This window comes from Phascolarctos cinereus, unplaced genomic scaffold, assembly GCF_003287225.1.
Source record: "Phascolarctos cinereus isolate Bilbo 61053 unplaced genomic scaffold, phaCin_HiC Scaffold_1;HRSCAF=81, whole genome shotgun sequence".
NCBI classification, from domain to species: Eukaryota; Metazoa; Chordata; class Mammalia; order Diprotodontia; family Phascolarctidae; genus Phascolarctos; species Phascolarctos cinereus.
The window spans coordinates 103,953,513-103,967,923 of record NW_027555514.1 but is presented as its reverse complement, the minus strand read 5'-3'; the positions used below and the strand labels follow the sequence as shown (position 1 = coordinate 103,967,923).

Here is a 14,411-nt window from a genome sequence, read left to right as displayed (position 1 = left end):
GTAGGCAAATACCCACCCCATTTCCCAAAGAAACCTCAGTAGTTTCTCAGATCAGCAAAGGTAAGCACATAGTGTTCTAGTCTATAGTAATGGTGTTGTATAACACTGAGAGGGTAAAAGCCCCTGTGAAGCAGCTGCTCTCTTCCCCTCCTACCATCACCCCAAAGGACTCCATTCCTGGTCATCTGACTGCTGCAATTTCATAATACAAGGCTGTGTGTAAATCAATAAGGAATCGAAGAAGAGGGAGAAGTAACAAAGTGGCAAATGGGATTTCTTTCAATGAGGCTTTTCCAGGCCTTCTATTTCTACCTTCTCTGTTCCAATGACTATGGAAGTCTACTCAGTCCAGAGCCAAAGTGGGAGTCGGCAACAGCAGTGTGATCCATGTGTCCTGGCCACCTTTGTTGCCAGCTCAACACATCTGTCTTTACAAGTATCCTCTTTATTTCTTTCCAGTTTCAGAAGAAGAGTCTTCACACTCTCCTCTAGACTCTCCTCTCCACTTGTGCCCCAGATCCTATTCCTTCCTGACTCTGGAGGAATCCTACTCATACTTTTTTCCCTTCTGTCTCCAAGAATCCTTTAGATATTCAACTCTTAATTATGAACATTCAATTAAAGGGAGCAGTTTTAGAATGTCTATTTAGTTTTATTCCTCCTGTTACGTGATAGTTTCTAGGTTACATAAGATATCTTGTCTAGACCTAGAGGTTTTTTATTTCAAAGCTTGCCTTAATCTAGAGTACCATTCTTAAGAAAAATGAAGGTTTTCTTTGAGGGTCTAAGAAAACAAACTGTGGGCTCCAGAAATCCTTGGTTAACTTCAGTGACTTGATATATGTCTAGAAGATACTGTGCTGGCCTTGGCACTCAGGAAGATCTGAGTTCAATTCCTGTTTTTGATACATACTGGCCTTGTGACTCTGGGAAGTCACTTAACCTCTTGGTAGTCTAGTCAACTCTAGGACTGAAAAATGCAGAGAAGGTGCCAAGGTGCATTGGTAAAGAAAGTTTCCTCAACTGAGAGTGCCCAATACCACTGAAACCACAGGTCCAGTCTTGACTCCAGTCTCTATCTCTACTTAGAAGTTTTCTTAGCTGCTTCTAGAACTAGAGGGTGCAAATCAAAGCCCAAATGTGGGATACATGGATGGGGAGAAATTTTTGCTAAGAAGTAAAACAAGTTTTTATGATCAATAGTTGTAATAATTCAAGACATCTGGCATCCAGTGAATGGAAATGATGCCATAGCAAATTCTGTATGCGATGTTTTAAAGCCTAGGGACCCAGGTATAAGTTGAGTGTTTATAGAAATGTGTGGAAGAAAAAAGGCTTGGGAAGGTTATATATGTGTGTGACACCACAGGCAGAGCTATAAAAGACACAAGGTAATGTAGTACCTAGGTGCTGTACCTGCTATATCTGATGTCACATACCTGTCGTGTATGACTAGAGGGAGGAGAAGAATAAAATGAAAGATACAGAAAGAATGTTGTAATATAAGAAGTGCATGACCCCATCTCTCTGTCCACCTTACCTCTTACATTATCTCCCTTCTCCCTTTCAGTATGTAGTTCCCACTGACATTCCACCTTCACCTTCAAACTCAGGTTCACATATACACACTCATGTACACATACACACTTGCACCCACTCACTACATCTGTTATCTCAAATTCTAGCTTTGGAATAAACATACTGTCCACCTGCAGGCCAGTAAATGAAAGAAAAAGGGTTGAAACATGATTACACCCTCTGATTTTTAGCTATTAAACTTGGATCCCAGATTCCAACACAGCAGCTGTTAGAGCATAACTCCCAAATCAGGACCTCATGAAAGCCAATGGGCTCTTCTGATGAAAAGCATCCCCTCCGAATTGCAATCTTTGTATGGAACAATGAGGGTAGATACCAGTGTTTTCTATCAACAGCTTTCCAAACCACATCCACACCCCTCCTTACTCTGGAGAAAAAATCCAAGAGCCAAAATACTCAAGACACCTGATTCACAGGTCATCCATAATTACACCTTCTCTCCTTTACCATACATGCAAGCTCCCTTCTTCTAGAACCTCAGGAGCAATCTGTTCAAATTGCCAATAGGAGATAGAAGGAAGATGGTTCCCAGGGCTCCCATCCAAATTGTGGATGAGAAAGAGAGTTCAGTGGCTGGCTATCTCTCAGATATAGCTCCATTCTCTGAATAAAGAATGTCTCTGGGTCCATGAGAGATAGGAGCAGTGGGGCAAATGATTTCTGCCTTCCCTAGAGCAGGAATTCTTAAGCTTTTTGTTTTTAAATGCATAAAATAATATACATAGGAAAATTATTTTATTGGAATACAGTTATCAAAAAAAATTTTTAAGTGTATAAATCCTAGGTTAAGAACCCAGGCCCTAGAGAGAACCTAGGGCCAAAAAGCACATGCATACCAAAGAATGAGGTTGGGAAGGGAAAAGAAAGAGTGAAAGAGGCAGAGACAGATACAGACACAGAGAGAACTTGTGAGGGACCATGTGAGGACAGGAGTAGATAAAGTCATTTATATTTACTTAACCCAATATGGATGATTTTTCTTGTCCCAACAAAGGGCAAGAAGTCAAAAGGCAATAAGCAATAAATCTACAATGGATGAAGATAATGTTCTTCATTACATTAGTATCACTGATAACTCACATTTACATAGCCTTTTATGGTTTATAAAGTTTTCTCACAACACTACAAGTGACTTTATTTCTGTGTTAGAGATGATCATACTGACACTTGGGTGAACAGAGTCACTCACAGTTGTATCACCAGGGAGGGGATCCAAGACACACACTCTTTTCTAATGATGCCTCTTCTCTGCCATCCACTTGTCTCTTCTCTACCAATTGAAGCTCTTGACCCTCTCATCACCTACCCACTCAGTGAAATACTCTTTAGTTTGCCCATACTCTTTTGGTCCTAGATGTTCTTGTGTATCTCTACGACCAAGAATATTATAAGTGAGCGCCATCTGGAGAATAGTTAAATGCCAAGTAGTTGCAGTCTCGCCTGCACCCATCAATGTGCTGCTAAACATTTAACAACCTGCTCTCCAGAAGAAAAAAAATGTATACACAACACACTTTTAAGTTTAATCTGCATTACTGGCATTATCTTCATCACTTTCCTAAGCACTCTAGACAATCAACCAAACAATAAATTAAGCCCTGATTTGTAGCGTTTCCTGATTTCCAAGGTATATATGCTCAAAATGAGTATTTAACAATCAAATCTAGACATTTGGTTTGGACTGGCTTCAGTGCACCCCTGCCCTTGAACCTAGCCATAGGTTGGGAGCAGATTCCCCTCTGAAAAAGCCATGGGGCCCACAGCCCCAGAAGTTCTAGCACCTTCTTGAGCTACTGATACAAGGTTTAGGAAAGTATCTAGGTATAGAACAGAAATGCAAATGGCATTCTACAGGAAAGAGAACATCTATTAAGGTACCTCCTGGTAAATGCTTCTCCTTTCACCGAGCCATTGGGTACTTCCTGATTAGTCCACAGAATCTGTGGGCATGTTTCTATAGCTACAATAACGTTTTGTATACATATTCATCCAGAAGTCAGAACCTGAATGCACCTTTGGGATCATTTAGTCCAATTCCCCCATTTTACAGATGAAACTGAAGCTCAGAAATATTCAGTATAAATGTAAATGTGTGTGTGTGTGTGTGTGTGTGTGTGTGTGTGTGTGTGTATCTGTGTCTGAAGTATACATAATTGTATAAGGGTATATTTCTATGAGGTGATATGTGTATCTGTTTTTATGTATATGGTAGATAGTCCAGTGTGTATGAACCTATGTATGTTTGTATATATATACATTCATTTGCCTGGATCAGTGAGATTTTTTTGTGGGAGTATCCTTGAATATATTTGTAAAGATACACATACTCAAATACCCACACTGACAGCTTTCAACTTTGATTCCTTTTTCCTATGAAATTTTTCATTTAAACTTCTTTCATCTTGTAGCTCTGGGCCCTGGAGACATGTAATACAGAATCTCAGATAACCTAACAACATAATGCCCAGATTACACTTTTATTTACTTATTTATATTTATTTATTTAATGCTTCTACCCAGCAAAGTAATTGCAAGCCTAAAAGCTTTCACATATTTATAACTTCTGCCATCTCCCCAGGAGTCTGAAACTGTCAGTGGGTGGAATATTTCATTTAATAAGCCTTTTCTGAAGGGTAAACCAGCAACTCTTTTTCTGCCTTCATCAGAAGTAAGGACAAATAGATTAAAAAACCAACTCCTATAATGCTACTCCTGTCAAAGCTCCCTTCAAAAGCCATACCTAAATACCCCTTAGTAACCATTCACAGATCTTTAATCCATGAATATCGAAACCCTTCATGAGTCTATCTGTATTTTCAGCCTTTCAGCAGTCTTTTTTATCTGGGGTATGTTCTCTGCTCAGACATTAGAACTCGATAGAATTCTAGTCTGGGTTGGATGGCTTAGTTGGTTAGAACCTGGTGCTCATGAAGCCAACCTTAAATGATGTAAAATAAAACTGTTCTATGGCCAGTAGTCTTACAGTTTCATGCTCTTAATTCCAGAGGACTCAATGAAAAGGAAGGGCAAAGGAGGAGAGGAATGCAGAGTAGTAGGATTGAGCTGGTTAGGGAAGAGAATATGTAGGCAGATTAACAGAATAAAGGGGCTTTCACTCCAGGAGATGATAAATGAATTGCTGGGATTGGGGAAGCAGGAGGTGCAAATCTGTTAGCCACAGATGCCAGTTGGTTTGGAGCCTCTACTTTCTAGGTCCTATGATCATGGAGGTCAGTGTTCATCAAGGATCATGGGATCATTGCTACAAAGTTGGAAGGTCATCTAGTCCAGTCTCTCATTTTACAGTAAAGGAAACAGGGAGGCCCATGGGAGGCCCAGGGAGATTAAATTTATTAGCTAAGATCAACAAGGATTCTACAAGGTACAAATGAAAAGAGAATTCATTCCAGGCATGGGAGATGGTGGGAGAGATAGTGCCGTATATACATAGTGCCTCTCAAGCCCAATTCCAAAGAAGTAGCCTCAGTTTTCCAAACTGAATTACAGAGAGAAGCTAGTTTTTTAGACAGTAGTATGCAGGAAGGCTTGGAATAGTGAAGTATAATGAGGCCAGAACGATAGGTTGGGACCAGGTTGTAAGGCCAAAGAAGAGTTTATATTTTATCTTAAAAGTGATAGGGAGTCACTGGAATTTATTGAGTAGGGAAGTGATACGATCAGATTTATGCTTAAGTAAAACCACTTTGGCAGCTGTGAGAAGGGAGAGACTTGAGTTATAGAGACCAATTAGGAGGCCATTATAGTAGTTCAGGTGAGAAAGGTAATGAGACTTTGAACTAAGCAGTGGCAGTGAACAGTAAAAAGGGTTGGATGCTACAGAAATGTTGGAGGCAGAAACTGCAAAACTGGGCAACAAATATGTGGGCTGAATAGGAGTAAGAGCTTGAGTATAACATGGAAGTTTCGTGTATAACATGGAAACCAGGAAAAACCTGGATTCCTGGAAGAATTCTATTGCCCCCTATAGAAACAGAGAAGAGTTTAGGGAGAAGAGGAGAAAGATAATGAGTTCTCATTTGGACCTGTTGAGTTTGAGATATTTATGGGACATCCAGATTGAAATATCCAATAAGCAGTAGGTGATGTGGGATTGGGGCTCTAAAGAGAAACTATGGCTGGATTTTTATAGTCGTTAATGTTAATTAACTAGTGTCCTCTATCCCAAGCCAGATGCAACTGTAAAATTTACAGATGTGTGAAATGACTGGAATACCCATTGCCACTGGGAACAAGAACAGAGCTAGAATGTGTCTATTGTCTTTTAAGCTACATGTAAAATACCTAAGAAGACCACTGTGTGTTCCACAATGCTGTAGAATGTATATAACAGGAACCTGAGTATCAATGTGATCTCTTATGCCAGCTGTACTAAGACCTGAATTTTGTCTAGAGTAAATAACCTCTCAAAGAAAGAGGAAAATTACAGAATATTGTATAAAATTCAATCTTCTGAGAAGGGGAACAGACTGAACCTTTCCTTTTTTAGCTGAAGCCATATACTTTCCTAGAAATAAAGGCTATGGTATCTGTGGGCTGGGTTGAGTTTCTAATGTAACAATTTTGTGGTCTCATGCTTCTCCAACCTAGATACAATTGTGGGATGCATGCCCACCATTACAAGTGCTTGTCATCAAACAAGAGAGCCTAATCTTTAGTTTAAACCATTGCTGGGAACTCAGCTTGTTATAATCAGGTATCCTGGGTAGGTATTGGTAACTACTGGCTGTTGTAAACTATATAGTCACATGTTTATGACTTGTCATTGTTATTGCCCCAAGCTTAATTTAACTTTTGGGATCCAAGTAGGTGTGAAGAGATTTCCATAAGGGCCTCTGACATGGGCCCTCATTTCAAAAAAATAGGTCAATATAGGCAATCTAAAATGCTTTTTTCACCGTACTTGCTATGCCCCTCCCAAGGCAGAGTCACCACCAATGATTACGGAATCCTATCTCTATCCTTCCTCCCAATCCTCTTACTTGGGGCAAAAAGGAGGCAGGAAGGTCTAAACTGAGAAAATGGCAGCTTAATCTAGAAAAAAAAAATCACACAGGAACTGTTCTTAGATCCAAATGAAGAGTTAAGCATTGGAAACAGTAACAGGTAGGAGCCTGAGTTAAATTTTACTTCATAGCCTGGAAAGGAACCAGAAGTTCCAAGAGATGGCAGGAAGGATGACAGTATTCCATGCTTGGGAGATAGCCTGTGCTGAAAGCAGAGATGTGGGCAAGAAAATGTTAGGGACAAATTACAGCAAACAGTCTAGTTCTGCTTGGTCTTAGAGGGTAAAAACAGGAACAATAACTAAAAGGCAACTGGTTTGATAATAAGGAAAAAAATTCCTAACAATTAGAGCCATCAACCTCTTTGGAGGTCTTTGAGCGAAGGCTGGATGAACATGTACTGGGTATTCTACAGAAGGGGCAGATTGGAATAAACGGCCTCTGAAGCTTGGTCCAACTCATAAATTCAGTGATTCTATGACTCTAGAGTGGGATGGGCATGAGAGCTGTTTTCAAACTGAAGAATCAGATTTATTCTACATGGCTTTAGGAGCAACATTTCAGAGGACACAGTGAGCCAGATCTCAGCCTGATATTTGGAAGAATATTCTAAGAATTAACACACTGCAAAAACTGAATCACCTGCTATTTGGGGTAATTATTTTTCCCCATCAATGTAGATACTCAATCAGAGGTTGGTCACTTGTTGGAGATGTTATAAAGAGGATCTTGCATTGGTGGGATATAATGGGTGCCTGCAAGATACCTCAATATATAAAGTACTGAACAAGAACCCATAACTCCTCTGTTTGGCTGAAGCTCTTCTTCCTAAAGCTGCTAAAACAGATAAAGGACTCCCTGGAAGTAACTGCATAAACAAAATCCTGTATGCCTTTTGTATAAGATGATTCAAATAGAAGGAAATTCCTATATTAAAAAGTGTATACTACATACAAGAATATATATTCTATTGTACCATATTATGATAATGCCCTTCTGGTTAAAAACTTCTTTGTCTCTGCTACCCTTGCATTCCTAAGTTCTAAGGCTTAACTCAAGCTCTCAAGGAATGATGACTTATTGGAAAATGACAAGTAGTTTGGAAGGGTCTTTTATCTCTGGAAATATGCACAAAAAGAGATCTCTGAGATCCTAACCCAAAGTGATGAGCAGGCCCCATTGCAGTTATGTTAAACTTGCAAGGTCATCCCATAGCACGTGGCAGACACCTCCCCCGCCAACTCCCATCCTTCCCCCCCCCTTCTTTGCTCCCTCAATCAATTTTAAGGCTCAACAATCTAAAAGTATAATGAGGTAATGAAATATCAGATAACATTTTGTCTCCCCACCAGTTAAAATACTAGCAAATCCAAAGTGAGATCAAGCAAGAAAAAGAAATAACTCCAAAAAGCACCTCCTACTTATAAAAGTTTAGAAACCAGGCCATCACATGTGCTGCTGCCATCCTTGTGGCTAATCCATGGATAGCACTTTTACATCACCAAAAATAAAATGTTTTTTAGGCCACTTCATAATGATTCATGAAGAATATGTTTATAGGACTAGATAAGAATATGTTTATTTTCATCTCTAAGAGTCTGTTTTGTAGGGTTTCATACTGTTGATATAAAACTATAATCCATCTACTAGGGGAATAGGTGCAGAGGTATGCAGCTTCCAACCCAGACCACGACAAGCTTTAAGTAAGTATTAAGTTCAAATACTTAGTTACCATTCAATTTGGAATGGATTAGATTTGTACATTCTTTAAAGGTAGAGCTTTATTCTTCATCTTCATATAACCAATAAATAGAAAGCACTTAATAAATGTTTGATTAATTGAGTGTAATATTCCTTTCTTTGTTTCCTGCAGCAAAGAATGGTAGTCTCCAAAATGGGGACTCTGTCTTGACCCAAAAAGGAGAGTATTCAGTCAATCAATGGGTGAGAATACAGGGCCACTTCTTACCTGGATTAACGCAATAGTCTCCTATTTGATCCTCCTACTTCAAGCCTCTCACCATTTCAATCCATTTTCTACATAGCTGCTGAAGGGACTTTTCTGAATCATATGTCAACCATATCCCTTCTCTATTAAGTAAATTCCAGTGGCTCCCTATTGACCCTAGGATCAAATATTTACCTCAATTGCCTTATTTCCTTTTTAATTTTTTGTGTTTTATAATGTACATAATTTCTAGTGTAATGATACTAAATATTTTATAAATAAATAAATGTATATTTGGGAATGAAGACATAAAGTTGTTGGGTTTTGTTTTTTTTTTTACTAATCAAGTGCATGACCAAAAAAGTTTGGAGATCACTGGCATAGAGAAAAACTAGAAGGTCTTAAAAAAGAATATGTCAAAGAAAAAAATGGATGTCTTCTCTCTAATCCTCAAACCCTCCCATATCTTATCTCTTCCTTTATTCACGGAGAGAGTCAGTCTGGCTCCTCACCATCCTAGCTCTGCACACCTTCCAACACCACCATTCTGCCCATATAAGAGAAAGGCTGTGAAACTGTTATAAACATCACTATGAAAGAAACTATGGAAACCTGGACTTTAATTCCTGGTGAAAATATGGCACCAAGCCATGATCAATTAGATTGCATGTACCAAATTATATTTAGGTGTTCATGTCTTTAAATTTTTTTCTAAATGTGTATCATCCTTTAAATATGGTGTTCTTTATTTTTGCTGCAACTGTTTTAAAGGAAATGATTTTTGTTTTGTTTTAAAGGATAACTGAGTCGAAAAGATCATTTCTTTTTCAATTAATAATACCTATATGACTGAGGCTTGACTGTCCGAACAAAAATGGTTATAACCAAGGCATTACTGTTCACCTTCTGGCAGTGTACTTTGATTACAAGCAAGACAATCAAGAGGAACTAATAGTTTTTTGAGTGCTGAATTTACAATCTAAATATAAAACAATAACATTAACAACATACTTGTAGTGAAAGTGAGCCTCAGGCTTTCACCCTCTTAAAGGTGCTAACTATTTTTTTTTAGGTGTTAACTATTTTTGTTAATACATAATACATACATCTTTTCAAAAAAGTGTCAGCCATAAGGGCAGCTAGATGGCACAGTGGATAGAGCACAGCCCTGGGAGTCAGGAGGACCTGAGTTCAAATGTGATACTGACTAGCTGTTTGACCCTGGGCAAGTCACTCAACCCCAACTGCTTCATCAAAAAAAAAAAAGTGTCAGCCACCTTCAAAATGGAAGCCATATATTTGTACTGTAGTGACTCTACTTCCTGGCTATCCTAAGCCATCCTATACTTTCCCTTCCTACTACTCCCAGCACCCATATTGCCAAAATGTTAACTCCTTCTAAACGCTATTCCAACATATTGTAGCATCACTCTTGCTCTGGTCTGTTTCTTCCCTATCTCCTTTCACTGAGTCCCATGGAGACCCTTTTCTATTGCAGGGAAATTCCTCTTTATCCTTCCATGTTTTTGTCACTTGTTTCCACTCTCATTTCCCTGTTAATGGACACCTGGCTTCCTCTAAACGCTACGTTTCTTCATTACTCTCTTCCCATTGTAGCTTCACTATTTCTCACTAACTTCAAACCAATGTGCAAAGGGAAACTGGCCTCTTTCTAGGCCTTCATATCACTGCCAGACCACTGAGAAACTGCCACCATTTTCCTCCTCTTCATCTGAAATACACAGAAACTCCAACTGTCTACTGGACAACTTGAATTAGATGTTCAATAGACATCTTCACCTCAACATGCCCCAAACTGAACTCATTATCTTGCTTGTCAAACCTTCCCCTTTTCCTAACTTCTCTATTATTTTTGAGGGTACCACCATCCTCCTAGTCACCTAGATTTAGACCCTAGGAGTCATCCTCAATTTCCTACTTTCTCTCACCACCCTACCCCACCACATAGCCAATATTTTGCCATGGTCTGTTGATATTACCTCTGTAATATCTCTTTCATATTCCCTTTTCACTTTTCTGATGCTGGTACCACCTTGGTGCAGGCCCTCACCATCTCACACGTGGATTATCAAACTAGGCTGCTGGTTGGTCCCCCTATGCATGCCAGTCCTTTGTCCACTCAGTTATCAAAGTGAGCTTCTCAAAGTGTAGTTCTGATCATGTGTCCAGTGACTTCCTCTGTGTGTGTGTGTGTGTGTGTGTGTGTGTGTGTGTAAAAAATTCTCTGTTTGGCATTCAAAGCCTTTCATAACCTGGCTCCTTCTTATACCTTATACTCTCTACCCTCCATAAGCTGAGATCCAGTCCCATTGGCCTCACTGCTGTTCTTCCCACGTGATACTCCCATCTCTCTTTTTTTGTCTTCCTGTGATATAATATTATCTTAGTCCTAACTTTTTGACCATTCCTTTCTTTTTTTTACGGGTTTTTCTCAATGTTTTTCTCTTTATTTTCTCCACTAAAGAACTTATTCATTCTTATATTTTTCAACTCTTATCTTTATGTAGAAATTTATAATTCTAGTATTATCCTCTGACCTGAGCTCTAGTATCACCAGATGTCTACTAGACACTTCAAATGTAAATGATTCAACTAATATTCCTTGAAAAACATCTGCTCTGTTCTGATTTTGTTTCTGTTAATAGTATGGCCATTCTCCCAGTTATGTAGGATGAAAGCCTTAAGAGTTAGCTGATGCCTCCCTCTCCTTGCCACAGCTAATCAGTTCATTTTTTTATCCAAAAAGTATCTCTGTCACATTCTTTCTTATCCATTCCTACCGCCACCATTTATAGTCCAGGTTTTCTTTAACTCACTCTTTGATTAGTAACAACACTTATTAGCTTAATTATCCTCTGGGCAAGGTACTTAATCTCTGTTTGCCTCAGTTTCCTCATCTATAAAATGGGGATAATAGTAGCACCTACGTCTCAGGATTGCTGTGAGGATCAGATGAGATAATATTGTCAAGCTGTTAGCACAGCGCCTCATACATAGCAAGTACTATAGAAATACCTGCTATTATTATTAGCTACCTAGTTGGAATCCCTGACTCTAGCTCTCCCTGCTCTAATCCATTTTGCACGTCACTACCAGATTTACTGTCCCAATACACCACTTTCATTATGTCATTCCTTCTGTAAAAACTATAAATGGCTCTCCAGTGCCAAGAGGGATAAAACCAAAACTACTTAGCCTATTCCAGATACTCCATAATCTGATCCTACCCTATCTTTCTACCCTTATTTCCTATTATTCACCAACCCCAACTTCCCTTTCCACCATTAAACCAGTCTATTATTCATCATCTCCTAAATATACCTCCCACCTCTGTGATTTTGCCTCTCCACTGCTTCCAACTAGAGTACAACCATCACTGTCTACCTTTCCTAATCCTACCTGTCTCCAGGGAGACAAACTTTCTTTGTAAAGCTTTCAGTAGCCACCCTAACCTTGTAACACTTGGTGTCTATGCACTTATGTGACATTTATCTTAAACTGACTTTAAGTGCATCCAGCACTGTGATCTGATCATCGTAGGCACTCAGTAAACAACTACTCCTTGGCTGCTTATTTTTTTCTTACCTGTAATATCTGGACTGAAGATAGGTAGAACATACAGCCTTTGACACATGGCTAGCTGAACCAAAATCGATGACCTTAACCCTGTATGGCTGTCTGGATGGATCAACCAGCATAATGTTCTCTGGCTTGAGGTCTGCATGGATAAGACCCAAGCTCTTTAATTTCATCAGGGCTGTGGCTACCTGCTGGAGGACAGGGCGGATGTATTTGAGGGGCAAGGGACTAAACTTGTTCTGCTTCAGGAAGTCATAGAGGTTCTGTTCTAACATTTCAAAGACTAAGCAGGTATGATTTTTATGCTGGAAGCACTCATAAGCTCGGACAAAGTTGTAGTCATCTGCGCTCTCAGTACTCAACCGGGCCAGGATGCTCACTTCAATCTGACCCTGCCGGGCATAAGATGGGTGGTTCTTCAAGATTTTGATAGCAACAATTTCGTTGGTGCCACGTTTCCAGCACTTGACTACTTGTCCAAATGTCCCTCGACCAAGAAACTCTAAGACCTCATATGTGTTAGTCATGGAGCAAAGAACCTCATGCTGGACTAGCTGATAATCACCTTCGCTGTTGGAGCCACTATTTTTAGAGGTGGCAGTAGATGTGGTGGCAGTGGCTACAGTGGCCCCACTTGCATTATTTTGAATCATGGGTGGGTGTTCTTCAATGATCTGTACGCTGCTTGTGTTTTCAATCTCCTCACTCTTACGCTTGAGTCCACATTTTTGGTAGGTGTCAAGAAGACTCACAGTGCTTCGACGCATTAGGTTGTGTGGTCCACCAAGGGCTTGCCCAGAGACAGAAGTGCTACTTGCAGATGTTACTACGATGTGCCCAGTGCTTCCTGGAAAGATGATGGTCTGCTCGTAAGGTAGGCTGGGGTTGGGGATTTGCAGGGAGGTGCTGACAGTAGTGGCGGCTGGTTGTGAGGGCTGTACGTTTTTGCTCTGGCTGTAGACTTTACTGTGTGTGCCGTACCCGGTCATATCCCAGTTGGAACTTGGTTCCACTTTAAGTTTCTTCACACTACAGAAGGCACTTGATTGAAGGGTGTGAGGGGAGAAAACTTGCACGTGTGAGGCCATACCTACAAGAAAAAGGAAGGGAAAGTATAAAAGCTATTTAAATCTATTGTACCACAAGTAAGTTTAGATAAACCATTTCACTTTTAATGGTTTGGGTCATATGGAACATCTTTCCCCACTGATAAAAATAAGGAATTGATGACTCTAAGCATTTCACCTGCCATCACCAAAAGAATTAAAAAATTTTAAGAGTGAAGCTAAAGAGGACTGCCAAGATGTGGATATGGAAGAAAGTGAATAGATCCAGGCTTATTTTCTTCCACTAAAGTCTTATTCCAATGCTTCATCATGTCATGAGGGGAACCTTAGATTCTCTAAGGCTTTGCCAACAAAGTACATGTTTTAACATGTGTTAATGGAGTGTCTCTCCAATTTGTTACAAATGAAAGCCTTATTGGTCTATTTGACTAGACTCTACTCAAATATAGAGTAAGTCAGGCTCACAGTTGCAAAGTAAGATTAGGAATTCAGGGTTAAAACTACCAAGTTAAATTGTTTTTAGAAAAAAAAAATGGCTCTGATTAGGCTATGTTAGTATACAACCCACAAATTAGTACTTTTTTGATTGTATACTTTTTTCCCTTTTAGGTAGAACTTCAGAGAATTCTGTAGTCTGCTAGTCAGCTAGTTGATCTGATTTAGTAATTAAGGTTGCCACAAATACTAGATTAACTTCTTTCTTTCATTCAATGCTTTTGGTTGAATAGAAAAGAATACTACCTTGACATCTGTTGGCTGACTTTTCATTATCATAAAACTAATGCACCAACAAATTTTACAGACACACAAAAAAACTCTGGCCCTTTCCTACTGGTATGCTTACTTTGATGTAACAAAACATAATAACTATTTTAAATTATTTTTCTCCTTTCTCATGCTTTCACAAAGGGAGGTTTGGCAGCTGACAGAAACATTAAATGAGAATATAAGTTCCCTTGTAAATTCTTAAGGAAAAGGGTAGTAGAAGATTGTGAGTTCTATCCCTTCAGAAAAGAGAGAGGGAGAGAAAAAAAAAGGTTGAAGAGAATTTGGTAAGAGATCTAAGCAAACAAAGTCAATGAAGGAACTGGAAGAAGGATGGAAAAGACCAGCAAAGATTTTTATAACAAATTCTTTTCACTATCAAGGCCAGTAGAGCTACCATATGTAGGC

The 14,411-nt window shown here is 39.3% G+C and overlaps 1 protein-coding gene across 1 annotated transcript in view; it reads right to left on the bottom strand.

The window, feature by feature from the left end:
* Positions 1–14,411, bottom strand: part of HIPK2 (homeodomain interacting protein kinase 2) — a 258,216-nt gene that overhangs the window by 160,320 nt on the left and 83,485 nt on the right. Inside the window, exon 2 of the mRNA XM_020998088.2 lies at positions 12,178–13,261. Within this exon, the coding sequence (XP_020853747.1) occupies positions 12,178–13,261 (1,084 nt within the window). The remainder of the gene's footprint in view (positions 1–12,177; positions 13,262–14,411) is intronic.